Source organism: Cetorhinus maximus, chromosome 16 (genome assembly GCF_964194155.1).
Source record: "Cetorhinus maximus chromosome 16, sCetMax3.hap1.1, whole genome shotgun sequence".
Taxonomy (NCBI): Eukaryota; Metazoa; Chordata; class Chondrichthyes; order Lamniformes; family Cetorhinidae; genus Cetorhinus; species Cetorhinus maximus.
The window spans coordinates 45643848-45670438 of NC_135894.1; the positions used below are offsets into that span (position 1 = coordinate 45643848).

At 39.2% G+C, this 26591-nt stretch overlaps 2 protein-coding genes across 4 annotated transcripts in view; one reads left to right on the plus strand and one right to left on the minus strand.

The window, feature by feature from the left end:
* arl13b (ADP-ribosylation factor-like 13b) overlaps positions 1-26591 on the minus strand; it is an 89755-nt gene that overhangs the window by 34729 nt on the left and 28435 nt on the right. For both annotated transcript variants that reach the window (XM_078559789.1, XM_078559790.1), the window contains one exon: positions 25977-26226. In XM_078559789.1, the coding sequence (XP_078415915.1) occupies positions 25977-26226 (250 nt within the window). The remainder of the gene's footprint in view (positions 1-25976; positions 26227-26591) is intronic.
* On the plus strand, positions 635-17389 carry stx19 (syntaxin 19). 2 transcript variants are annotated; one of them, XM_078559791.1, is made up of 2 exons: positions 635-860; positions 12346-17389. In XM_078559791.1, the coding sequence occupies exon 2, from the start codon at positions 12441-12443 to the stop codon at positions 13320-13322; it is 882 nt and encodes a 293-aa protein (XP_078415917.1). In that variant the 5' UTR covers positions 635-860; positions 12346-12440; the 3' UTR covers positions 13323-17389. The 2 variants fall into 2 exon arrangements, with proteins under 2 accessions (XP_078415917.1, XP_078415918.1); XM_078559792.1 differs by lacking the exon at positions 635-860 and adding an exon at positions 7184-7263.

Here is a 26591-nt window from a genome sequence, read left to right on the forward strand (position 1 = left end):
AGATAGAGGCTGCATGTAGAATGCTGTGAAACAGTTGCTTGAGCAAAAATTCACTCCAAAAGAAATGTTTTCGATCTGAACAATTTAATGGTAATTGCTGGCCATATTTACAAACACTAAATTGTTCTTGGAAGTGACTTTGACTTTTTGATCAATTCTTGTTTGCACAGTAAATTATGACTATGATGCAAACTACTGTGATTCCTTGTCAAATGTCCATATGTAAACTAGATCAGTGAAATTGTTGTTCCTTTGGGAAAAGTCTGGCCAGAATGTAAGATCCCAAATTAGCCTTTAATATTTTAGCTTTAAGTACACAACATGGTACAATATAATCATCTTCTAGATTTATTAAAAATATAGAAACCAGCATTCGGTCAAGGTGCTTCGTCCTTCTATTCTATACTACCCGATAATTTATACTGTGGATAATTGTGGAATTGTTTCTAAAAGCTTTAGGCTATTGGATAGCAGACATGGTATTGTGCTCCTCCAAAGCCTCCCAACAGGCTGAACCAGATTCCCAGCCCAGGAAATAACAGGAAGAAGTTTTCTTGTTCTTGACGTCATGTGAACATCGAAGCTGTCTGATCACATCTCCTTTGGAGGAGTGCCAGGTTACATGGTCTGAGAACTCACAACATTTAGCATAGTAGGAAGTCACTTCTTCAGTAAAGTATACAAGATGGAGAACTACTAAAGAAAAGTCACTGTGATCTTAAAACACTACTTGCTCTTAGAGACTTCAAGCATACCATGAAGCTGCTATACATAGATTTTTCACTTTTATATCCAGGGAGCAACGATTCTATCTAAGATTTTGGACGAACGTGCTATTAATTCTAGTCTGATTGCATAAGGTACTGTACAAAGATTACACATATTTTAAGAACAATTTCAGTTACATGTGTAAAGTAAAATGTGGACTGCAGGAAGTAACCAAATAGCGTATTTATGATTTTGTAAAACTGCTGCATAAAAAGCTAAGGATCATAAATGTATAGTTATATATTTACATAGCATACTGTATTGTTAAATACTTTCTGAACTTAGCAACTTAATACTATTCCAAAACTAGGGAATTGAAATGGCGCAGTAATTTATTGCAGAACTGGGGATCTTTGTACATTGAAAGTCCAATCCATTAGGATAAGCTCACTTCTACAGATAGGGTGAGCTTCACCTGAATCAAAAGAGTGCCAATGTCTTTCCAGAGGTAGTGAATGCGGCAGTGGAAATGATTGAAAAAAATAAGGAGGAATGGACAAGCCAGGCAGAGGCAGAAATGGTGGGGGTGTAATGCAGGTAGAAAAGATAAAGAAGCTAGATATCACTGCACAGAGTGGGGGCTGGTAAATCACAGTGATACAGCAGAGAAGTTTGCCAAGTATATGGATATGATTACATGGGAAAATAACAACAAAGCAATTACGTTAGTCTCTAAAGTGAGTAGAAAGATTGTCTCAAGTTTCTGTATATGAATTCCGGAAGTACTTGGAATAAAATGGGAGACACAAAAGTCCTTGATACAAATGAAGTATGATATCACAGGTGTCAGAAACTGAGCTCAACATTAGCACAGCTTTGATAAACGTGCAGGGATACAGATAATCAGAATCACAGAAGAGAGAAACTGGAAGGAGTGTTAACTTTTTAATGTGAAAGAAAACTGGATTATAATAGAGGTACAACTTTCTAATCAAAGTGCAGATAAGGTGGAAACCTATTAGTGATGAGAGGGACAAGGGAAAGAAACTAACTTGAGCGTCCACTATAGATCATCAAATTAGAAGGGATTGAACCAAGACATTTGTAATCAAATATGGAACTCTGTACAGAAACTGGCAATTGTTATGGATGACTTAAGTTCACCAGGACACATTGGGAAAGGGTGCAATGATAACAAGATGCTGGTCAAAACACTAGATTATTACATGGAACAGTTGGTCAATGAAGCAACACGAGCAGGAGCCCCACTATATTCGACCCACCCCATCTTTATAACCTCCTCAGCCCTACAACCTGCCAAGAACTCTGGCTTCTTGTCTCACATCCTTTGCTTCACAATTGGCAACCATCTCTCCAGCAATTTAGGTTCCAAGCTCTGAAATGTCCTCCCTTAATCTCACCATCTCTCTATCTCCATCTTCTCCTTTAAGATGTTTCTTACTACCTATCTCAGTGTCTATGTTTTTAGTCATCTGTTCTTATATTCCCTTCTTTGAAAAGTGACACTGAGCCAATCTAATTTTGCTCCTGTGAAGCACCATCAGATTTTCATTTTCATCCGATTTAAAGATGCTGTTTCAGTGCAATTGTTCTGTTATAACAATCAGGAGATGGTACAGCAGGCCAAAGTCAGAGAACATCTTGGTAACAGTTACTACAATATTGCAGAGTTTAACTTGAGGTTTATGGTAGAAAAGAGAATAAGTACAATATAAACATTCAGTTTTATGAAAGTTGATTTTTGAGGGGAACTCAGGAAACTGCAAAACAAAAACAAAAATACCTGGAAAAACTCAGCAGGTCTGGCAGCATCTGTGGAGAGGAGTACTGTTAACGTTTCGAGTCCGAATGACCCTTCAACAGAACTAAGTAAAAATAGAAAAGAGGTGAAATATAAGTTGGTTTAAGGGGGGGGTTCGTGGGACAAGAAGAGCTGGATAGAGGGCCAGTGATAGGTGGAGATAACCAAAAGGTGTCACAGACAAAAGGACAAAGAGGTGTTGAAGGTGGTGATATTATCTAAAGGAATGTGCTAATTAAGGGTAGAAAGCAGAACGAGCAAGGTACAGATAGCCCTGGTGGGGTTGGGGTGGGGGGGGAAGGGATCGAAATAGGCTAAAAGGTAGAGACAAAACAATGGATGGAAATACACTTAAAAATAATGGAAGTAGGTGGAAAAGAAAAATCTATATAAATTATTGGAAAAAAGAGAGGTAAAATCGGAAAGGGGGTGGGGATGGAGGAGAGAGTTCATGATCTAAAATTGTTGAACTCAATATTCAGTACAGAAGTGCCTAGTCGGAAGATGAGGTACTGTTCCTCCAGTTTGCGTTGAGCTTCACTGGAACAATGCAGCAAGCCATGGATGGACATGTGGGCACGAGAGCAGGGTGGAGTGTTGAAATGGCAAGCGACAGGGAGGTCTGGGTAATGCTTGCGGACAGACCGAAGGTGTTCTGCAAAGTGGTCACCCAGTCTGCGTTTGGTCTCTCCATTGTAGAGGAAACCGTATTGGGAGCAATGAATGCAGTAGACTAAGTTGAGGGAAGTGCAAGTGAAATGCTGCTTCACTTGAAAGGAGTGTTTGGGCCCTTGGACGGTGAGGAGAGGGGAAGTAAAGGGGCAGGTGTTGCACCTTCTGCGGTTGCATGGGAAGGCGCCGTGGGAGGGGGTTGAGGTGTAGGGGGTGATGGAGGAGTGGACCAGGGTGTCTCGGAGGGAACGATCCCTGCGGAATGCCGCCGGGGGGGGTGAAGGGAAGATGTGTTTGGTGGTGGCATAGTGCTGGAGTTGGCGGAAATGGCGGAGGATGACCTTTGAATGCGGAGGCTGGTGGGGTGATAAGTGAGGACAAGGGGGACCCTATCATGTTTCTGGGAGAGAGAAGGTGTGAGGGCGGATGCGCGGGAGATGGGCCGTTTTACTTAGTTCTGTTGAAGGGTCATTCGGACTTGAAACGTTAACTGTGCTCCTCTCCACAGATGCTGCCAGACCTGCTGAGTTTTTCCAGGTATTTTTGTTTTTATTTTGGATTTCCAGCATCCGCAGTTTTTTGCTTTTATCAGGAAACTGCAATGTTGTTACAGAAAAAAAAAAGTGGCAAAAAGTGATTTATGTTTATAAATACTATACAGAATACATAGTGAGCACATAGCTCCAGGACAAATGGAACAAGTGGAAAAAAAATGTGGGAATAAGGGCAAAAAAGAAATTGTTCCCAAATATACATCCACTGAAACACAATTTGATTGCGATAGATATAAAAAGTAGGCAAAGGAGGTTAAGAAACTCATCAGGGAAACTAAATAAAAAATGAGGTTAGGATAGCAGATAATATGAACAAGGACATCAAACGTGCTAAATGAATTATTCTTTTCTGTTTTCATGGAATAAAGCATAGAAGCTAATTTTCTGCTTTGGGAAGAAGAAAACAGAAACTAATGAAAGATAAAAAAATTTTGGATTAGTTGGTCACTGATAAGGAAAGTAAAGGGGTGCAAGGAAGCAGAGGTTAATGAATTTCATACAAAGACGCACAAGGAAGTGGCCAATGTGAATTGGTTACCTTCTTTCCACCATCCTTAGGGAAGTAGCTAACATAACATCAATCTTTAAAAAGCACAGTGACAGCCCAGGAAACCGTAGGCTGGTGAATCCAACATCTGTTATGGGTAAATTATTGGAAGGAATCTGAAAGAGGGAAAAACTAAATTTCCATAAATAAAAGGGAGTTAGCATGAATTTATGAACAAGTCTTACCTAATAAGTTTAGTGGAGTTCTTTGAGAAAATTTCAGACGTCGTTCATACAAATTCTGTGAATGTGATCTATTTTGATTTTAACAAGGTTTATTAATAGCATGCCAAAGATGATCATAAAAGGCAAGCTTCTGAAGTGGTTGTGAACAAAGCTCAAATGGTCGTTAGCTGAATGCCACTGGGTCAGTGCTAGATCTACTGTTATTTACAATGTGCAGAATGATTTCTGCTTAGATTTATATGGAAATCCCAAATACCATATTTGCTGAATTGTAGTCTTTATTGCTCATAATGTAATTAACACAAAATACAACACTTACTAGAATACAGGGGCATAGCATATATAAAAAAAGGCTATGATAAACGTGTACAAGGTAATTAGTAGGCCCTAACTAGAGCACTATATGCGCTTTTGGACATCGGATTATAAAAGGAGCATTAAAGCCATAAAAAGTGTTCATCAGGATGATACCAAATTAAGAAGGAACAGAAAAGACTAAGAGACTTAATAGAGGCATTCAAAATTATGAAATTATGAAATTATTATTTGATAAATAAAGGCCAACTCCTGGTTGAGGAATTAGTAACAAGTGACCATTTTAAAATTAAGTGAGGAGAAAGATGGAAAAAATTTCTTTTGAGTTCTTAAGGCATTGAACCTTACATGCTCCTTCAAGGGAAGGATGGATAAATGTTTAAAGCAAGGAAGATACACCATAGTAAGACGGGGTGGTGGGATTAATTTTCAATTGTTGTGGCAAAGAGCCAGTGCAGATAAACAGGCGAGAAGTTACTACCATCTAGAAGGACAAGGGCAGCAGATTGATGGGAACACCACCGCCTGGAATTTCCCCTCCAAGTCACTCACCATCCTGACTTGGAAATATATGGCCGTTCCTTCACTGTCGTTGGGTCAAAATCCTGGAATTCCCTTCCTAACAGCACTGTGGATATATCTACACCACATGGAGTGCAGCTGTTCAAGAAGGCAGCTCACCACCACCTTCTCAAGGGCAACAAGGGATGGGCAATGAATGCTGGCCCAGCCAGTGAAGCCCACATTCCATAAATGAATAAAAAAATTATTCTATGATTCGATGATTCATTGGTACTTTCGCTAGAGAACCTCATTTCTCCATAGCAAGAATTTGTTTGTTACTGGGGAAGTCACATGAGAGCTCTTTGTGCCAATGTGTCAGTGTTACTGTCTCTATTACCTGACAGTACAGCACGTCAGAGCTATCCCAGCAGTTTGACAAATTTAAAATTACATGGCATGATTTGCCCTAGAATGTTTTTTTTTTCCTCTGGACAATGCACAAAACAGGAGTGTATCACATATTGTTCATAGAACTTCTCAAAACACCATATCAGAATTGTTGTCCGATTATGCCCTTAAAAAAAATCAAAACAGAACACGAAGGAACAGTGACACGCTATCTGTTACCCATCTAGGTTCCAAAATATAGTATGGTGCTTCCATAGTTTCAATAGAATGGCTTCAATAGGTTTTGTAAAATACAAATATTTATGCCTTTCATATTTTCACTTGCCTTTTTCTGTCCTGTCCCATCTCATTGTGCTACACAATAATCCCTAGCCAACTGAACTAATAGGCTTCTGTTAATACAACTCTCATTTTCAATGTAATTTGGCTAAATATTAAGATACCAAATTATCAAAGACTGTTTAATTAGTAGAGGCAACCTGCCAAAGTACAAAAGACATTACACAACAAAATATTTAAATGGGTGGACTAATGATAGATAAAATGTAGCATAAATAAGTATTGCAAACAAGAAAAACTGGATTGTTTAAGAAATAACTAGCAGTAAAGTTGAAAGATCAAACTGAAAGCATTGAAAGAATGAAAGGAAAGAGAACAAAGAGAAAAAAGCTGAACTTATATTGACATATTCACATGTGTTGATGCTCTAAAGTCTCTCACATCCAATAAATCACCCAAAGTGCATTCAGTTATGTTGGGAAATGAGGCAGACTTTTATACAGCAATATTTCACAAACAGCGCTGAAATTAATGACTAGCTAATCCATTTTTGATGCTGTTAGTTGAAGTGGAATTGTTGGCAAAGACACTGGGAGAACTCCTCTTCAAATAATGCCATGGATCTTCCAGGTCTGCCTGAACCACAGTGCAGGAAGGTAGGACTTCAAAAGGATGGCACCTCAAACAATGCAGCACTTCCTCAGTACTAAAGTGTGACGTGTCAATTATATCTTCAAGATCTAGAGTGGGGCTAGAACCCATAGCCTGTCAACTCTGAATGCTACCAAATAAGCCAAGTTGATAATAGTGAAAACTGTACAGATTGGACAAAATCACAATTAAACTTTGAGAATGCATGTCAGACCAATCCTGGAGTACAGTATCATTTTCTAGTCAATAAAAAGTAAGTATTCAAGAACTGGAAGCAACTTTCACTGGCAGCAAACTATACAGTCCCTGTTGCTCAGGTAGACCATGTCACTCTACTCTTAAAAGGGTCAAGTTCTTCTAAAATAATTTCCCCCAATCTGTTTTTAGTACTATATCCTTTATTTTTAAAAGTCTCATGTCAAGATGACCACAGTGACACCTCTTCAGCTAAGTAAAGGATTTTTTTTTTGCTTCCAACTATTATCTTCTGCTCCTTATCTATTTTCTTGCAGTTATGATGATGCAAGGTTCCATGGCCACAAGTCCTCTTCGGTGTTTTGTCCAAGTGGCCATTCACAGTGTGGTACTAGACAGCAAGTATTAGCAGTTTATTCAACTGTAAGAGTATTAACAGTAACTCCAATTCAATCCACTTTGAGCAGAGACTGCATGACAGTGGACATGAAGAAGAACTCTGTCCATTTTTTTCCTTAACCCAAGAGAGTGTTGAGCTTAATTGTAACATTTCAAGTAGTGTCCAGGTAAAATCAGGTACCTTAGCAAAGACCTGAGGCCTTCCTGGTCTGGAAGAAATGCATTCATTGGGGGAGAATTAACTCACAGAGTGGCTATGCGGACTTATGTTAATTCCGCTGGGCTATCTGCACAATCAGCACGGCATTCTTCAGTAACATCACTGAAGGATACCATGCCGTGGGACTGCCTGCCCCCTGGGCATTTGACGCAAGTGTCCATACATGAACTGAACTTCCTCTCGTTATGTCTGAATTCACCTCATCGCTGTCAATATGAAAGGCTCTAATGTAGAAATAGTTTAATGTTTGACTGAAAATATCAGATATAGTTTATGCAGTTGATCAGATTTTTAATGATTGGTTTCAAGCGCACAATCAGTAGAAATGTAAATGATTTAAACAGCTACATAGTTGCCCATTGGCTCTACAGCAACCTTAGCAACAGCTAGACCATTTCCTCAAATCTAGTTAGCTGGTAAATTTCAAACTTGGAACAATTACTGAATAGATTTACCACAATGATTAACTGCATTGATGAATTGGGAACAACATATTTGCTGCCCCCAATTTGTTGCTGGAAAGTAAGCTAGCATACCAGACTACTGTGTTAGGCATTTGTTGTTCAGCAGCTGCAATTATCAAAACCTCTTGATCTACACTCATTTTCTTGTTTCATAAGGGGGATTAGCAATAAGCAACAGCTCTCTCTCTCTCTCTTCTTTGCCTTCTTTCCCAAAGAAGTTAGTCTTGGGCACTAAGCTGTGAGGTCTTTAGCAGAAAATCTATGTTGGCCCTTTTCCATATTTCTCTTGTTTCACTGAAGCATACTCACCATTTATTGGAAGGTTGGCTGAGGAGTTTGCACTTAAGGAAATTCCCAAACTAATATTACACAATCTCAAATGCCTGTTTTGATTTTCCCACATTTATGACATAGTTTCTTGATATTATGTGTCATTAGTACATATGCTTGTCATGGCCTATGACAAACTTTGCGACGTAAACAGTTTCAGAAGCATTAGTCATAGTATTAGGTCCAAGTACAAGTCACCGATTTAAAGATTGGCTTTTTTTTTAAAAAGAAAAGACTCACAGATTGAACTTCTACATCTGGAACCAGTTAAGTAATTCCAAAAAAACACGGGTTAAAAAGTAGCAGAATTTAATGAATTAAAAGGATACACATTAAAACTATGGAAAACAAACTGCAGACAGAGACTACTTTCTAAAATGCAAAATAGCCAAAGATGATGATATTGAACTTGACCACACTGTGTAGGATATTAATTTTTCTGAATTTCACATTGTTTAAGTAATACGTTTAAAACTAAACTACATGAATGTGCAATGCTGTTTAGAAGTGTAACTCTTTCGAGTACATTCACAGTTCTTAGTTTCCGGGAACTCTTTCGAGTTATCAACAGTCACAGATTGCAACTCTTTCGAGTACAATCACAGTTCTTGGTTTTCCGGGAGTGAGACATGAACCCACAACCCTCTGATTCAAAGGCGAGGGTGCTATGAACTGAGCCACAGCTGACACCTCGTTCTGTTTAGAAGTGTACATGAACACCTGAAGGAAGTAAGTCTTGTCTGTGGAATCCAGCCAATCTTCTGATAATTAGGGCATGTAATTTGTCATGGTAAAAATGGCCAAATATCACAAGGCAACACAGGGGAAAATCAAACAATCATATAACCAAGGGCAGAAATTTTCCCCCGTAGGGAGGGGGTTGTGCAGGGGCGGGTGCGGGCGGCCGCGAACCTGATCGGTGCTCCGGATCAGTGGCGGGCCGCCATTTTATGTGGGCGGGCCAATTAAGGCCCACCCATCATGACGCTCGCCCGGAAGCGCTGAGTGCTCCCTGTGCAGGCTGGGGGGGCGGGATTCCCTGAGTGGTTCTCTGCGCTCTTTTGCGCCGTGCCTCAGGGAGATCAGTTTAAGGTTTTAAAATTTAAATAAAATTTAAAATCGGTGGGCGCGTAGCTGACTCCACTGCGCGTGCGCCGAACTGAGGATCAGAATGATGCGCGGTGACGTCGGGACACCCACCCAATGTCACTGCACGTCATTTCACGCGTCGGCGAGCGGGCCCTGTGTCCCCCCCACCCCCCGACGGGAAAACATTGCCCCAAGTATCTCTCTCACACAAACAAACACACAATCTGTTTTACCAAGGATTCTCAGCATTCCTTTACTGAGAGAGGAAGCCGGTTGTTGGCACACTAATTTAATAGTTTCCTGTAGTTCAAAACTTTACCTGTGTGTCACATGCAATAGCCCGAGTATAATTTACAGACCTTTACCATTTTATTGCAGCACAGTGCAGCATACCGTTAGAAATGGCTATCTGGTGTAAAGGCTCAAGGGGCTGAATGGCCTTCTGTTCTATACAGATCATAGTGTAGCAATTGAAGCTAGGAGTAACTCTGTGAGAAAGAGAGAGGGTGAGGGAATAGGTTACACTATATACAGAGACAGTCAAACACTTGTCCTAGTGTGACTTCATATTATGAATCACTTGCCTTCCTGATAATTTAAGTTTTTGTTTTTTGAGCGAACATGAACTAGTGAGGTGGTGGGGGGGCGGTGGTGGACAAAGAGGAAAAGATAAATGTAACAAGCAGAAACCAAGGGAGTGAAGTATTTCCCGATTATTTTTATCTGGCCGTAGTGCTGTATGCTTTAATGAAGATGGATGAGCACGATCGCCGAATATGACTCACTTGCAACAAATTTGAAAATTAACGTGATCATTAACTGCAAAGATGCTGCATCACTTTAGAATGTGATTTTGAAATAACATGGAATCATATAAATTACAGCATATTAGGTAGGCATTTAGCTCATCATACTTGTGGCAACTGGAGCCATCCACTCCAGTTCCATTTCTGTGTCCTTTACTAGTATGTCTTATATCTTTTTCAAATACTTATCTACTTCCCTTTTAAAAGACGTATTGCCTCTGCCTCACTAGTCACTCGTGGAAAAACATTCCATGTTGTAATAACCAGAATAACAGCTCCTAACTTCTCTCTTCACTTTTGCAGCGATAATCCTAAATTTATATTCTTGCTACCGATTTTCTAGCAAGCAATCTTTCACTATTTATCCTTTCAAAACATTTCATGTGCTTTAAACTTTAAGTACCCCCCAATCCCAACCCCCCAATCTTGTGTTCAAATGAAAAAGCTACAATGTTATTTCAGCCCATGTAACTATACCATCTCACCTCCAGTATATCATACTCGTGATTCTTTACCCTGAACTACATGTAATCCTCCAACTGTGGCCTAACCAAGACAACCAATAACATCACCACACTTATGTATTCAATGCTCCTAGGTTTAAAAAAAATCATTTTTAAATATATAGCTTTATCTACCTTTACTGTCACCTTTAAAGATGTATCTGTACCTTTCAAATTACCCTGTAATTTGATTTAAAAATAGACAGAGTCCCTTGCCCAGTACTAACTGCTCTGATAAATAAATTGAAAAATATACAAATGCAGTATTACACACCCGCTGAAACTATGGTGAACAAGAATGCACTAAACATTGCAGACACATGTAGAATTGCACACTGATGCAAAAAAATTGTACACATGAACTTCATACCTGCAAATTGAACTTCATAACTACTGGGACAAAATACTAACTACATGAGCTACATTAAGGAGTGGAATAAAAACCAGACATGGTTTCCCCTTCCACAACTAGAAGCAAATTCTTCGAACTAGTTGAAATATGTGATGATATTGATACTTTTAAATCTTAGCTTGATTTATGTTACAAGATACTGGGTATTGCACAATTTCCTAAACCAGCATTATGGAGATCAATAATCTTGTATTCCACATTACTTGCCTCAGTATCTGCATGGCTGGAGTAACTATCTTGTAAATTCAGTGCATAGCTATAGCCCTTTCATATGATGTTGATGTCAAAATGGGCAAAAGAGAAGCAATACCCATGTTCCAAAGGCAAGGGCCAGCACTACAGGGAATTTAGACTGCCCATCTTGATCTCTTTCCTGCAAAAAGTTAGCCATCCTATCTTAATCCCTTTGCAATTTATTGAGTCATTGTTTGACTGTGAAAGCCTTAAACCACTCTGAAATACATGGCTATGACCAGCTGTAAATGGCTGTTTACATCCAGCAAGAGACAACTTCCCTGGCTATAAAATGTGAAACGCTGTTAATTGCGGTTTGCAGAGAAGTAGGACAAAAGAGAGCAATACCCCAATTCACTTGGTATTAAAGAAAAACTCTATTTGCATGATATCAGCTGCTGGGATTGCACATGGGGTAAGAAGTGTTGGTGCAGGTTAATAAGCCTTCAAAAATATATTAGTATAACGTGAAATCAACTAACCATCCAATTTGGGTGAAATACACCTACCAACAATTGCAAGTTTCTTGTCATTACTTCTTTTTCTCTAACAATAAATGTATTTAAAGCTTTAGTGTCCTGGCCACCCAATGACCAACAGATTAGCTCTACTCCCTTGGTGGAAACAATGCTTATTGAGCTATCCAATATTTAAGGTGCTTTTCCACCTAGGTTACCCAATGCAGTATGACAACCTAACATGACTTATCCACGAATTCCAGCCAAACTCACCCAAGAAATTTGTCCCAAAGTGGCAATAATAACTATTTTATTTGTCTTTCTTCCCCTCACCAATTTTTGTTCATTTTTCTTGAAGTCAAGGAAGTAACATTTCTAATCAAATATAATAGCCACATGCAGAATAAGACTCCCTTTACTAGCATCCAAAAATGTACATTAATTCAAATCGCAAAAGAGAGCCTCTGCAACTTAAATATCAAAACATAATACAATCCCATTGTTTTGTGTCAGGAACGAGTGTAATCTGTAAATAAGAAATAAAAGAGTTTGTATTTTCACTTCTTAAAATTTCCCTTTATTACACACAGGTTGAAAGATGTCTGCAAGAAAATAAAATCCAGGAAGCTGTAGTGAAGGTACTAATAGAAGATAAACCTACTGTAACAGAGTACAGGTAGCCAAAATGAGGGATCGCCTTCAAGAGCTTCGACAACGAGCAAAAGAGGCAGAACTTAAGATAAGAAATGAAGGTGAAGAAAGCAAGCAAACAGAAGACAGTATAGACTTTAAACAGCAGGCCATTATTTTTGAAAAGGAGCCAGTCATGGAGGACTTCTTATTGGGTGCACAGCGAATTCAAGATGAAATCAATGAACTAAACAATGATATAAAGAAACTGAGTCGACAGAGCACTACCATGTCTTCCACACGTCGGTTCAGCATTATAAAAAAAGACAATTCCACCCTCATTAAAGACATTAAAGTCCAAGTCGAATCCATCCACAAACACTTAGACACCATTCAAAAGGACACACAACAATCAGAAGCAGAGGCTGGAGTGGATGCAATGATCTCAAGAATGAAGAGGACACAATATTCAATATTGCTTAAGCAGTATCAGGTAGCAATGTCAGACTTTAATATTGTTTTAAATAAAAAGCAAGAAAACTGCAAGAAATTCATTCAGCGTCAGCTTGAAGTTGTTGGAAAGGAAGTATCAGAAGAGGAGCTGAACAACATGGTGGAGCATGACAAATGGTACATTTTCAACGAGAACTTCCTCAGTGACGTCAAAATTACTAAAGGACATCTGAACGAAATTGAGAATCGCCACAAGGAACTGATCAACCTTGAAAATCAAATCAAAGAGCTACAAGATCTCTTCATGCAGATTTCGCTTTTGGTACAGGAGCAAGGGGACTTTCTTAACAACATTGAAAGAGCAGTGCTGAACACAAAAGAATACACGGAAAAGGGCAGGGATGAAATCAAACTAGCAGTAAAATTCACAAAGAAAAATCTATGCCGAAAGTTGTGCTGCTGGTGTTTCCCTTGTTGCATTTGATATTATATAACTAGATATTATACATAAGAAGTGTCATTTTCAGTAATAACTGCCAGAGATTCATCACTACAAAGTTAAGATTAATTTACAATCACATTGGGTTTTAGAATGCTGCAGCTAGTGTGCAAAACTGTTGCTCCAAGAAACAAAAAAATCTACAGCATTGCTTCACAAAGTTTTTTGCAATGTGACTCCATTTTAACACTCAAGCTGTGGGTGGTGGGGGGATTTGGAATAGGAGTGAGAGCTCTCAGAGCAGCTGGGGGAAAGGGCCAGCGGGGAGCAGCTATGATGCGATGGCTTTTTAATGATTGTTTTGCAGGCACCGATAAGGCCTCGGAAAAAATTCTCTGAGGAGATGCTGTCCAAATCATGGATAGGAGTAAAAACCTCTGCACACATATCAAAGCGCTGTCTTGCAAGAGGCTTCATTCCACAGTCACTATTGCTATCTTGGAGATTGCGATCCCAATTGCTCATCCTGTGACCCCTGACTCAGTTTGGGAACTACTGGTCTAGAGTGAACAATTTTGCAAACTTAGGAGGGAAGAAAAAAATGATACAGATAAATGCTAGCAACCAGGAAAATAAGACAAGTTAACAAATGAACCGAATTAGCAAAAATATTGATCAAACATGTTAGTGATCTGTCCAATTCAGACAGGCATGTTTGAGGAAATATAAAGCTGTTACTTGGAGAGGCCTAAAAAAAGTCAGTTAACCTGACTTATCCTTTTTTAATTGCTTTATTTATTTGTCAGCAGTTCCTAGTGATTACTTCAGGTAACTCTGAAGCCTTCAACAGTGAATATTTAGTTTTTAATATTTGCTTTATGCTGAACATATTGTATTGTGAGTGTATCCATTATAGACATGAGGGTGCTAAACCACATCATAGTTTGTCAAGTATAAGTTATCTTCCAAAAACGTTAGGTAGGGAATGACTTAATACAGAAACAAAGTCTTTCCTTCAATTTTAATTTAAATATATGGTATCAGATAGTAGAAAATATTACTCATTGCATAAGGCCAAAGCTTTAAGTTACATATCCTACACTTAAGAGCAGAAATATGATTGTCCTCCTTGTCATGCATTTCAACATATCCATCAATTAGAGACTGAACATACTGGGCCACACCCTGCTGGAGTTTGGTATCTTGCAGTACACACTGGTAGTTAGACTATTTTCTGCACCGTGCAGCTCAAAAGATATTGTGCCATTGATAATGAGGGTGACAGGAAATATATAACTTCAGTGAATGATGCAAACAACGGTGTATCCCCTTAACCAGTGAGATTTAGGGATTAAGAAACAAACAGAGAAAGAGGGTGAATTAAAGTCAAATCCAAGTACAGAAAGAAAAATAAAGGGAAAGAAAGATTGGATGAAGAGAGAGAAAAAGACACAGGGAAAGAAAAAAATGCATTTTCAAAATCTGACCACAATTGACTACATATCGGAATGAAATTGAACAGTTTAAATTGTTTCCTTTCTGGGCCAGCAAGGCTCATTAGTATTGTATAAGCAATTATCAAGTTGTTAAAATGGTGCTTATGCTGTTAGGTTCCAGTCCTAACTTTCTGTGGCAAGTTTAATGGGCAATTAATGTGCAAATCCATCAATTCCTCAAAAATGACAGGAAAGCTAATGGCTCGTACAAGGCAAATCAACCAGCAAGTTCTGGAAATTTGGAACTCACCCAACATTTCTTAATTCCATGAACTGGCTGGCCAATTTGCGCATTAACAGTGCTGTAATGTGCTGTTATTTTTCAAACAAGATCCAGGCCAATGTTTAGCCAAGAAAGATCTTGAGAAAGAAGAGACTTTTAAGTGTTGTCATTTCAGCTACAATGTAATCTTTGAGGAAGTTTTAAAATACTAAATAGAATTATATCATTCTATTTGTACTGTATGATCTTCCAATGAAGTGCAATTTTATTTTGTTTTGGATATAAAAACAAAGTCACTTTGATTTCCTGAAAATCCGCTGTGAAACTACACACAAAAAAGAATCCTTCCATGTCTCCTCTCCCCTCATTGTGGTATGGTTCCATCGGTGCAGGGCACTCTCTGGTACCTATCCAAGTGGCCGTTATTCATGTCTGAGGCTTCACTTTACTATTTCCATTTTGTCATGCGAGCGGTCACTCATCTCTTCTATCTTGAAATTCCCTACACAGAGATAGTATTTTAAGATAGTGGAAATGAAGTATTTATCTTACAAGGTGTTAAGCCCCAAGTGCTAGTCTATTCATTACTGACTTATAGAGAGCAAGTATTACTAATTACCTCCACAATTTCACATATATATAATATATAAAAATCTCTACAAATTTGGCATCATACATACTGTATTGCTACAGATTTATGGAAGCAGTCAGGGAAAAGGAGGTAGTTTTAATCATGATGTTACCATAGTGCAATATGTTTTATGTCATGGAAGGGGTGATTTTTCCCCCCCAAATGACGTGGTAGTTACTTATTAGAAATTAAATTTAATTTCTATTATTAATGTAATCACAATGCCAAAATACACCTACAGTATTGTACATTAACTTACTAACAAAGTCACATTAGGCACATTTCTCATTTTAATTTGTCATATGTAATCACTACTTTACCAATCTATTAGTATCAGACTGTAGTTATCTATGCATAATACACTAAATTAGTTAAATTCTCAGATAGTAAAATGATTGAATGTCCAAGTCAGTAAAAGCAGGCAGAAGAAGTCGGATAAAATCAGTAAATGGCAGAATGATAGTAAATTAAATTTACTGCATACCAATTCAAAGCACTAAATATCTGAAGAATATCGGGCATCAGGGATCTATTAAGTGAGGCTAAATAGCTAAAGATGAATTGGAGAAAGATAGTATCCTCCACATTTAACCTGTCACATCACAATAAAACAGCAACAAAGCAAATACAATGTTGAACAATATTGTTTGATCAAAGGAATACTAATCAGAGGATGTTATGTTAAAATTGTACATCACTCTGCTCAGACTGTACCATCAGAGCTGTGTTCACCCAGGTGCAAAGGAAATTTACAAACCTTTGACACTGGAGAAAAACACATATCTGATCCCTGACATCAAATAATTGAGTTTTAAGGAAAAGCTAGGGAAACCAGGCTCGTCATCTCTGAAAATGGGTGGATAGGAGTGGATCTGGCAGAAGTGCATAAGATACCAAATGGCACAGTCAAAGTAAACTCAGAGCAATACTTTAAGGAAAGCCAAGATATTAGAATAAGGGAACACAGCTGAAATTGATGGTGAAAGGACAGCTTCAAATTTTGGTCAGAATGAAATTCATGCAGAGAGCAATGAACTTTTGAGTGGTCTTCTGGGTAGAGTAGTGGTTGTGAAAACCTTAGATTCATCAAGGTAGAATGATATGATGCGATGGGGGAAAAGGGGCAACTAATCTTTCACCGCTGAGTGGATGAGTTAAACAAGCTCAAAGAGCTTCCATCACCTGCATTCACCTTGTAACCATGCAACCTAACCAGAGAATGCTACACTTTAAATTAAGGAGGTTTTTCCAGTCTCAAAGCCTTCTCGCCAACTGCAGTTGCTTTAGCGAGGTGATACCTCAAATTCTGTAAAATTTTGCTTCTTCTGGGCCTAGGCACCAGCCTTGGCACAAAAGTTACCTCACTCAGGTTCAAGCCCCATTCCATTGACTTCAGCACATAATCTAAGTTGATATTCCAATGCAGTATTGCCCTACTTGCACTTGCAAATGGGCATAAAATATTTCACAGTACTATCTGAAAAACAGGATAGCTCTCTCGCTTTCCAGGTCAATATTTTATCTTTAACCAACATCACATTGCTGTTTTTGGGACTTTGCTAGCATTGCTTGGGAATATATTGTGAAAGGCACTAAGAAATGTAAGTTTTTTCTTTACATTTATTTGGTATTTGCAGCTGCACTCTTATTTATTAATAAAGTTTTATTCGTTAAAATGTTCAAATCATATTCAAATAGCATATTCAGACTGAAAAATAATTACATTTCAATAAAATAAAGTAAGGTATGAATTACATCTTCACTTAGTTTTAAAATTACTTTGCTGGTATGGTAATGAACTGATTTCAAGTGGTCTTCAAATCATGAACAAAAACAAAAACACTGCCGAAGTCCCACATTTTTGACCTGCAACTTCATGCTGTTCATATATAGATTGACTGATTTTAGAATCTGAAAAAAGATGGCCTTCCTTCCTAACATTAATGGTAGTATCGGGCAGAGTATAAATCAGGAAATTAGAAATGCACGGATGATACAAAACCGCATTGTAAACTGTGAGAAGGACAGTACAGAAATTAAAAAGGACATAGACAAGTTGGTGGAGTGGACAGATAGATGGCAGATGAAGTTCAATGCAGAGAAGTGTGAGGTTATGCACTTTGGTAGGAAGAACATGGAGACACAATATAAAATAAGGGGTACAATTCTTAGTGGGGTGCACGAGCAGACGGACCTGGGTGTATATGTGCATAATTCATTGAAGGTGGTAGGTGGAGAGAGCAGTTAATAAAGCATACAGTATACTGGGCTTTATTAATAGGGGCATAGAGTACAAGAGCAGGGAGGTTATGCTGAGCTTATATAAGACACTAGTTAGACCTCAGTTGGAATATTGTATACAGTCCTGGGCGCCACACTATAGGAAGGATGTGATCACATTGGAGAGAGTGTAGAAGAAGTTTACAAGAATGGTTCTAGGGATGAGAAACTTCAGTGATAAGGATAGATTGGAGAGGTTGGGACTGTTCTTGGAGAGGAGAAGACTAAGAGGAGATTTGATAGAGGTGTTCAAAATCATGAGGGGGCTGGATAGATTAGATAGGGAGGAACACTTCCCGCTCGTCAAGGGATCGAGAATAAGAGGGCACAGATTTAAAGTGATTTGCAAAAGAAGCAAATATGATGTGTGAAAAAACTTTTTCCACAGGTGAGTGGTTCGAGTCTGGAATGCACTGCCTGGAAGTGTGGTGGATGCAGGTTCAATCGAGGCATTCAAGAGGGCAATATTATTTTGATGATTATTTGAATAGAAACAATGTGCAAGGGTATGGGGAAAAAGCAGGAGAATGGCACTAAGCCATTATGCTCATTTGGAGAGCCAATGCAGACATGATGGGCTGAATGGCCTCCTTCTGCACCGTAACAATTCTGTGATTCTGTAATTCATGATTTGTAACAAGTACACGTCCCCTTAACAAATAAAAACCTCAGAGAAAAAGTGTACAACCGTGACTAACAAGGGAAGTGACAGGTGGTATTGGATTGAGGGAAGAGGCTTATAATGTTGTCAGAAAATGTAGCAAGACTGAAGATTAGGAGAATTTTAGAATTCAGCAAATGATGATAAAGAGAAAAGGGAGTATGAGAGTAAATAAGAAAGAGATATAAAAACAGATTGTAAAATCTTCTAAAGGTATGCATAAAAGAGATTAGTGAAAGTAAATGTGGGTCCCTCAGAAAGAGACAGGAGAAATTATAATTGAAGATAAGGGAATGGCAAAGACATTAAACAAATCCTTTCTATCTATCTCCATGGTAGAAGACAAAATAATCCCTGAAAAAGTAGTGCCAAGAGTCTAGCAGAATGAGGAACTCATAAGTACTCGTAAAGAAATAATAGTGGAAAAATTAATAACATGAAAAGCTGACAAATTTCCAGGGCCTAACTCACCTCCTGACTCCCCAAAGCCTGTCCACCATTTACAAGGCACAAGTTAGGACTGTGATAGAATACTCTCCACTTGTCACGATGAGTGTAGCTCCAACAGCACTCAAGAAGCTCAACATCATCCAAAACAGTCCTACTAATTGGCTCCCCATCCACCATCTTCAACATTCACTCCCTCTACCACCAATGTACAGTGGCAGCAGTGTGTGCCATCTACAAGATGCACTGCAGCATTTCACCAAGGCTTCTTCAAAAGCACTTTCAAAACCTGCAAACTCTACCACTTAAAAGGACAAGAGCAGCAGATGCATGGGAACACCACCACCTTCAGTTTCCCCTCTAAGCCACAAGTTCCGACTTGGAACGATCACTGTTGCTGAGTCAAAATCGTGGAACTCCCTTCCTAACAGCACAGCACCTACAAAACATGGACTGCAGCGGGTTCAGGAAGGCATCTCACCACCTCTCAAGGGCAATTAGATATGGTCAATAAATGCTGGCCTAGCCAGCAATGCCCACATCCCATGAACAAATAAAAAAAAACTGAGGAATGATTAACGGACAAAAAAAGAGAGTAAGAATAAACGGATCATTTTCAGGTTGGCAGGATGTAACTAGTGGGGTATAGCAAGGATCAGTGATTCTAAATCGCTGAGACCTAATTTCTATCAATGACATAGATGAGAGAACTGAATGTCAAACATGCAAGTTTGCTGACCATACAACATTAGATAAGAAAGTATAATGGAGTGTGCAAAGAGGCTGCAAAGGGATATACAGGTTAGGCAAATGGGCAAGAAAAAATAAAAAAAGCAGAATACTTTCTAAAATGGTGAGAGATTGGAAAATGTTGTTCAGAGAGGTCTGGGTATCCTTGTACACAAATCAGGAATTAGGAAAGCAAATGATGTGTTAGCTTTTGTTATAAAGGGATTGGAGGACAAAAGTAAAGGAGCCTTACTACAATTATATGGGGCCTTAGTGAAATATCCAGTGAACAGTTTTGTCTCCTTACTCAAGGTAGGATATACTTGCCTTGAAGGGAGTGCAACAAAGGTTCACTGGACTGATTCCTGAGATGAGAGGATTGTCCTGAGGAGTGATTGGGTAGACTGGGCCTATATTCCCTAGAGTTTAGAAGATGGGGGGTAATCTCATTGAAACTTATAAAATTCTTAAAGGGCTGACAGGGTAGGAGCTAGGAGGATGTTTACTCTGGCTGGGGATTCTGGAACTAGGGGGGGTGGTCACAGTTCTATGATAAGGGGTCATCCATTTAGAACTGAGATAAAGAAAAAGTTCTTCAAAAGAGTTGAGAATCTTTGGAATTCTCTAACCCAGAGAGTTGTGGATGCTCAGTCACTGAGGACATTCATGAGAGAGAGATCTATATTTTTTTGGATAAGAAGGGAAGTTGGGGATTGATGGGAAGGCAAAATTGAGGTAGAAGATGAGTCATGATCTCAATGAATGGCACAGCAGATTTGAAGGACCAAATAGCCTCCTCCTGCTTCTATTTCTTATGTTCCTACACCACCTCACCAATATGCTCCCGACCAAGACAAGGAACACACATTTCACTAGTAACTATATTGTTTTATGATGAGTCTGAAATGTCTGAATCTTAACCATTATTTAATAACACAGATTGCTCAAAGACAAAATAAAATAAAATTGTATCATAAAGGAACTGGGTGCCACAATGACCTTTGCCATCTTTCACCTCTGGTGCCTGATTCAAATTCAACTGTCGCAGAGTTGTTAGGTAAAAGGAGTTTTGGCACAAAACTCACAAACCAGCTACTAATGAGCCAGGACTAACAACATAAAACTGCCCTATTTGACACTAATTGGCAATCTAACTCAGAGAGACCATATGATGGCTGATTTGGGAAATGGCAAAATGCCACACTGGCACAATAGAGCATGCTATTCTGAGATTGAGGCATAGCTCAGAGAGCTTTACTCTGCACCTGGCTATGCTATACATCACCTGGTAATACTTGATTCTGACATTCAGATGGGGTGGTAATTCTAACCTAATCCACTGGTCAGGAAACTGATGTAATCAGATCAACTGCCTGTTTTACTTTCAACTGAGGAACACAAAACAGGATTGGGAGCAAACAGAACAGGGGAATCTGGGGTTAGTGTGTTGGAGGGAGCAGCTGGAAGAATTGTGGTTGAGAAGGGTGCATGTGTGCTGGGAATCACTTTAAAGTATTAAATAATTCTTGAGATGTGGGCATTCACGGCAAGAATGGCATTTATTGTTTTTCCCTAGTTGACTTGAGAAGGTGGCAAATGCTGCAATCTCAACCAAGCGTTCACAGGTCCAGATCAAAATTTAACCCTACCCCCTTAATAATAAGCTGGGCTGCTTACTCCAAGATTTTCAACAACATACCAAAAATTACTTAAACAAAAAGTTGAAACAATATTGCAACTGTTTTCATTCAGACAGTCACATAATTAATCTGTATTTTTGTATGTTCTTGAATTCTTACAATAACCATCATAAATTTATTCCACATGAACACATCTACTAGAAAGACCATGGGCCATAATTTGCAGTAGCAGAACATCTAACAGTGTTTGCTGTTATTCAGACTTGTCCTTGGATGATTAGGTTTTTAAATGTTTAGCCTGGCAAGTTGTTGGAAGTGTGAACTGATAACATCACAGCAAGGGAACCAGGTGTCTGAGATCTGAGGGAATAGGGCAAGCAACCTGTATCTCCTTAACCAACCAGATTGCAGGACTGTGAAACAAAACTGAGAAGGAAGTGTAAATTAGAAGGGGTAAATTCAATGTCAAATCAAGTCAAGAACGAAAAACAGAAGAGAATAGCGATTGGATTGAGAAAATAAAGATGCTTAAGTTAAAATTTTACGTTTAAAAACCTAAAGGATCTGGAAAATCTGAAAACCTGTCTTCGGCTGAACTTGTCCTTCTAGGCAGTGGAGATCACAAGGGCAGCAGAAGCACAGAAACAATATCTGCAAGCTCCCCTCCAAGGCACACCATCCTGACTTGGAAACATATCGCCGTTCCTTCACTGTCACTGGGTCAAGATCCTGGAACTCCCTCCCTAACAGGACTGTAGGTGTACATGGACTGCAGCAGGTCAAGAAGGCAGCTCATCACCATCTTCTCAAGGGCAATTAGGGATGGGCAATAAATGTTGGCCTAGCCAGCGACACCCACATCCCATGAACGAATAAAAAAAACCACATGGACTGCAGCAGTTCAAGAGAGCAGCTCACCACCACCTTCTCAGTCAACTAGGGAAAAGCAATTAATGCTGCTCTTGCCAGCAACACCCACATCCCATGAATGAATAAAAAAAAAACTCTACACTTGTAATAATCAATTTTCATTATCAGAGAGGTTGATTTGCAGTAAACAATATTTATCACATTGTTAAAAAGGTATTTACACTTTAAATAACAAGACTTAACTTTCTGTGGACAGTTTAATTCATATCTTGTACTCAAATACAGCAACCTCACACCATTCAATCCATTTCAATGGTGAAACAGATGATGAAATGACACTTTTGCAAAGCTAAGGGAGCAGTGGGGAAACTCACATCACAACCTTTCAATATCCTCATCTAACTGTGAATCTGTCCCTCAACTCAAGCACCATTAATCTCATTTTTATTTTCGGGGCAAAATCTGGCCCATAATTTCCTATTCTATATCAAATTGATTGCATTGTACAGATACTGAACTCCTGTTATGGATTTACTTATATACTGCAGCACCACCTACTGACTGGTAGCTGGTAGAATACGTACAACAGTGGATGTCTGATCTCAAAATTCAAAGCAGCAATCTCATCAGGCATACTAACGATGCTGAGACAGATTCCATACCTACATAATGTCTGACAAATACATTTTCCTCTTAGTAATATAGAGTACACAGTAGGTTTCATTTCAAATTATTGACAAAGGCCTTTAAAATCCTAAATGATAATGAAAATTATTCATAGGCAGCTAAACTGGAGTCAGATACTAAAAGGGATTCCTTCACCTTAAACATTTCCCCCACCGAGAATATATAATTGCTACTCACTGTAATATGGAGAGGTTTAAAAATGTTAAGCTAGAAATGAACATTATATGCTTTCAGGTATTTTGCATGTGATATTCTCTACTGGAAATGAAATGAAATAACATTGCTGTGACAGATAATGTTCCCTTCTGCTCCTAATAAATGCAAGTACACTTTCTATGGTGTCCCTATGATGTTGTCCACAGTGTGAAGGCAAATCCCGCACCAAATCACATATTCAGCCCACATCCTTTGAGCCAAACAGGTTACAGAGTGGATACACGGAAGTTAAATGCTAAATTAGGTGGGACACAAGGCAATAAACTGATAGTCTGCAAGAAGGGTAAGGGACACCATCAGATTGCTGCGCTGAGACAAGACCACTAGGTGGGTAAAGTCAAGGTGAATGAATGGTCAATAAAAGCTTGGTGTAGACCAATCCACATTGTATAGACAGCTGGACTGTCTGCATGAATTCTGTAGAGACTTTCTGACCGTGTACTGGATAGTTCACCTGAGAGAAAGAAAAAAAATCAGCAAATCCCTTTTTGGTCCCACAAGTGGGGCCAATGATGGACAGTCTACTCTTTGAAAATTCAATTGATTTTTGCCTTAATAATGATTCAAATTATCCAGTAATTTGAACAAAGCAATTCCAGATGATATGAATTAAACCATACTAGTTCTCTGGTGGTGGGGCAGGTGTGACAGTTTTCTGTCCTGCTTCAGATCACAAGTATCTCTACATTACATACCATAAATGAGAAACTGTAGTTATGCATAGCATTGTAATAACTTAAAAATGACTTCAGTGCAGGGGTGAGGGTGACCAAGGACAAAAGGTCCAAAACTAGTTGCGAAAGACAAAAAGGTCTGAAATATTTTTATGACAAAGAATCATGTTTTCATTTAAAATTTTAATGATGTGTAGAAAAATGCGAATGTTTCTAGGCCATTTCAAATGGGTGGAATTATGAGTCTTCAAATGGGTAGAAACATTAGTTTGCCTTTTGTTTACCTTCTATAACCATCAAGACTGTTGTCCAATCACAAATCACCAAAGTGACCTCAGCTTTTCAACATTCATTGCAGTTAGTGCATGTAATCAGGACGAAGTCAATATTAACAGAACATAACCTTGCTGGATTATGTACATTAGAAGCGAAGTAAAAGACAATGGCAGTGCTTCACAAACTATACTCCAACGTGACCCCATCTTAACTCACCACCATCTTCTCAAGGGCAATTAGGGATGGGCAAGAAAAACTATTGAAAATTAATGTGGCCTCAGATGCCAGCAAAAACAAAACGGCAATAAAGCAACATAGTAACATTTGGTATGTTATTAAAGTTTGTGTATTATAGATCAGCATACATCAAAAAGTATGAAAATCATTGTTTTTCAAGTACTTTGTAAAAATATTTCATGTGCTCTGGAGAGTTTGGTTGCTATCTACCTAAGTGTCAGAAGGCTCAGTGAAGCCCCTCTCCCCCTCCCCACCTACACACATTATAATCAGCTTCTCTCCCCCATCCCCACACTCAATCATGCCTCAGCCCCGCTCCTCTCCTCACCTGCCCTGCTCTCTTGTCCCTCACACCGGCCTGACGCTGCTTCAGCAACATCTCCTCACCCCTTAACAGCAGCTCCTCCAGCCGCTGCTCCTCCTCCTTGCTGCTGTCAGTGGGCAGCTGCAACTTGTTCTCGGCCGGTGTCACTTGGATCTGCACTGCTGGGGAAGGTGGAGCTGCCTCTCCAGGAGATTTAGCCCAGCCCAAGAGCTCAGAACCTGGCAGGACAGGGAGCGCAGCTTTTTCCATCACCAGGCACTTCTAGGTACGCCAAGCCAGAGATAGTGCTGCAGAGGGCAGGATGTGGTCGAGGCCATGGCTGGTTGGAATCTCCCTCCCTCCTGGGGCTGGAGCCTGAATCCAAGCGGCGGGGCAGCAACTGGGTTTGGGCTGAGTCACTCCATCAGTAACGGGGCCTCAGATTGGGCGAGAAGCTCCAGCTGTCCTGCATCAGCAACTCTGACAGCAAAGGCAGCACCAGAAAGACAGCCCAGCGCAGGAAGGTGCTCTGTAGGCTGTACATGGGAGCAGCAGCTACTGGTGGCATGGCCTCTGCATCTCCTAAATCACAAAAAGTGAGTCAAATTGGTGGCAGATTAAAGAGAAGGGCACTGATGGATGGCTTCCCGGAGCCAGGTGGAGGTTTGAAATAAAAAAGGTAGAATTCTGTGATCCAAAAGTCAGAATTCTGCCAAACAGTGGAAATTTCTCATCTGTTAGTGTTTACTTGCTGGGGCATAAATTATTTTTTTTTTAAAAGGAGAAAATGTTTGAGCTGCGCTGATGATTGGGGGTGGGGTAGTTTCGTTTGTATTTTTGTCCATGAGCAGCTCACCATCACGTCAAGACTGAATGGTCAGAGATTAGAGTCTTGTAACCCATTGGCATATGTAAAGTTCTACTGCAAAAGGAGACGGTCTATCAACAAAGTGATTTCTATTGGCTCAGATAGAGCAAATTAGCTTGTTAGGATGTCATGATCGTAGAAAAGTTCACTTTCTCTGCAGTAATGCTATCCCAGATATTCTGTAGGATCCTCTTTACATTTCAGATTTAAGAACCCGTATTAAGAACAGATTGATCATAATAATCCAAGCCTGTGCACCCTACAACCATTTATGGGTGAGTGAGCACCGGCCAAATGTTTACCTACTGGGCATTCAAAGTTATACTAACAGAAGACCTGTGGTATTGTTGCATAGAAGATTACTTTTACCATTTTATTAATGCATATATTGACGTTGGATAAGACAAATAATAGATCTATATACAATATGTTTTGTTCTATGTTCAGAGGCAATACTTACACGAGCACAGGTTTCCCTGATATCCTAGGATGCCTAATGACCCCTGCCACAATATCTTTGGCTTCTTCTATTCGATCAACATCGCTGGAGTCCACAACAAAAATAACACCAAAGGACTCAGCATAATAGTTCTTCCAGATATCGCGGATTCTTTTCCCTCCTCCCAAATCAAAGATGGTGACTTCAAACTTGTCCTGTTTTAGATCAATTCTTGAAAAACCCACTGTGGGAGCTATATCTTCTAGAGACTCTGCAGAAGGAAAGAAAAAGCTACGTGTACATAATCATTGGATTAATGAAAAATATTCAACTGCTACTAATACATTTTTCAACATTTTAAATCCATTTCTCTGGTCCAGGATTGACCTCAAATGGAATCTTACAGATAATAAGACCAATTAGAAATCACTGAATTCACATTCATAGGTTCCGCACATTAGGACCAGTTTTCAATTTCTTATCAGGCATGAATGTAGTAGCATTGCTTTTAGCAGTTGAGTTTTCAACTTACTGCCCCATTCCTGCTGTTGATCTGCCTGCTGCTATTTTCATCAAGGCCTCAATATAAATGACTTGAAGTCCTGCCAACAACAGTTGACAGCCTCATTAAAGTAT

Excerpts from the sequence above, each read along its gene's own strand:
- stx19 (XM_078559791.1), top strand. The coding sequence starts at position 12,441 with ATGAGGGATCGCCTTCAAGAGCTTCGACAACGAGCAAAAGAGGCAGAA.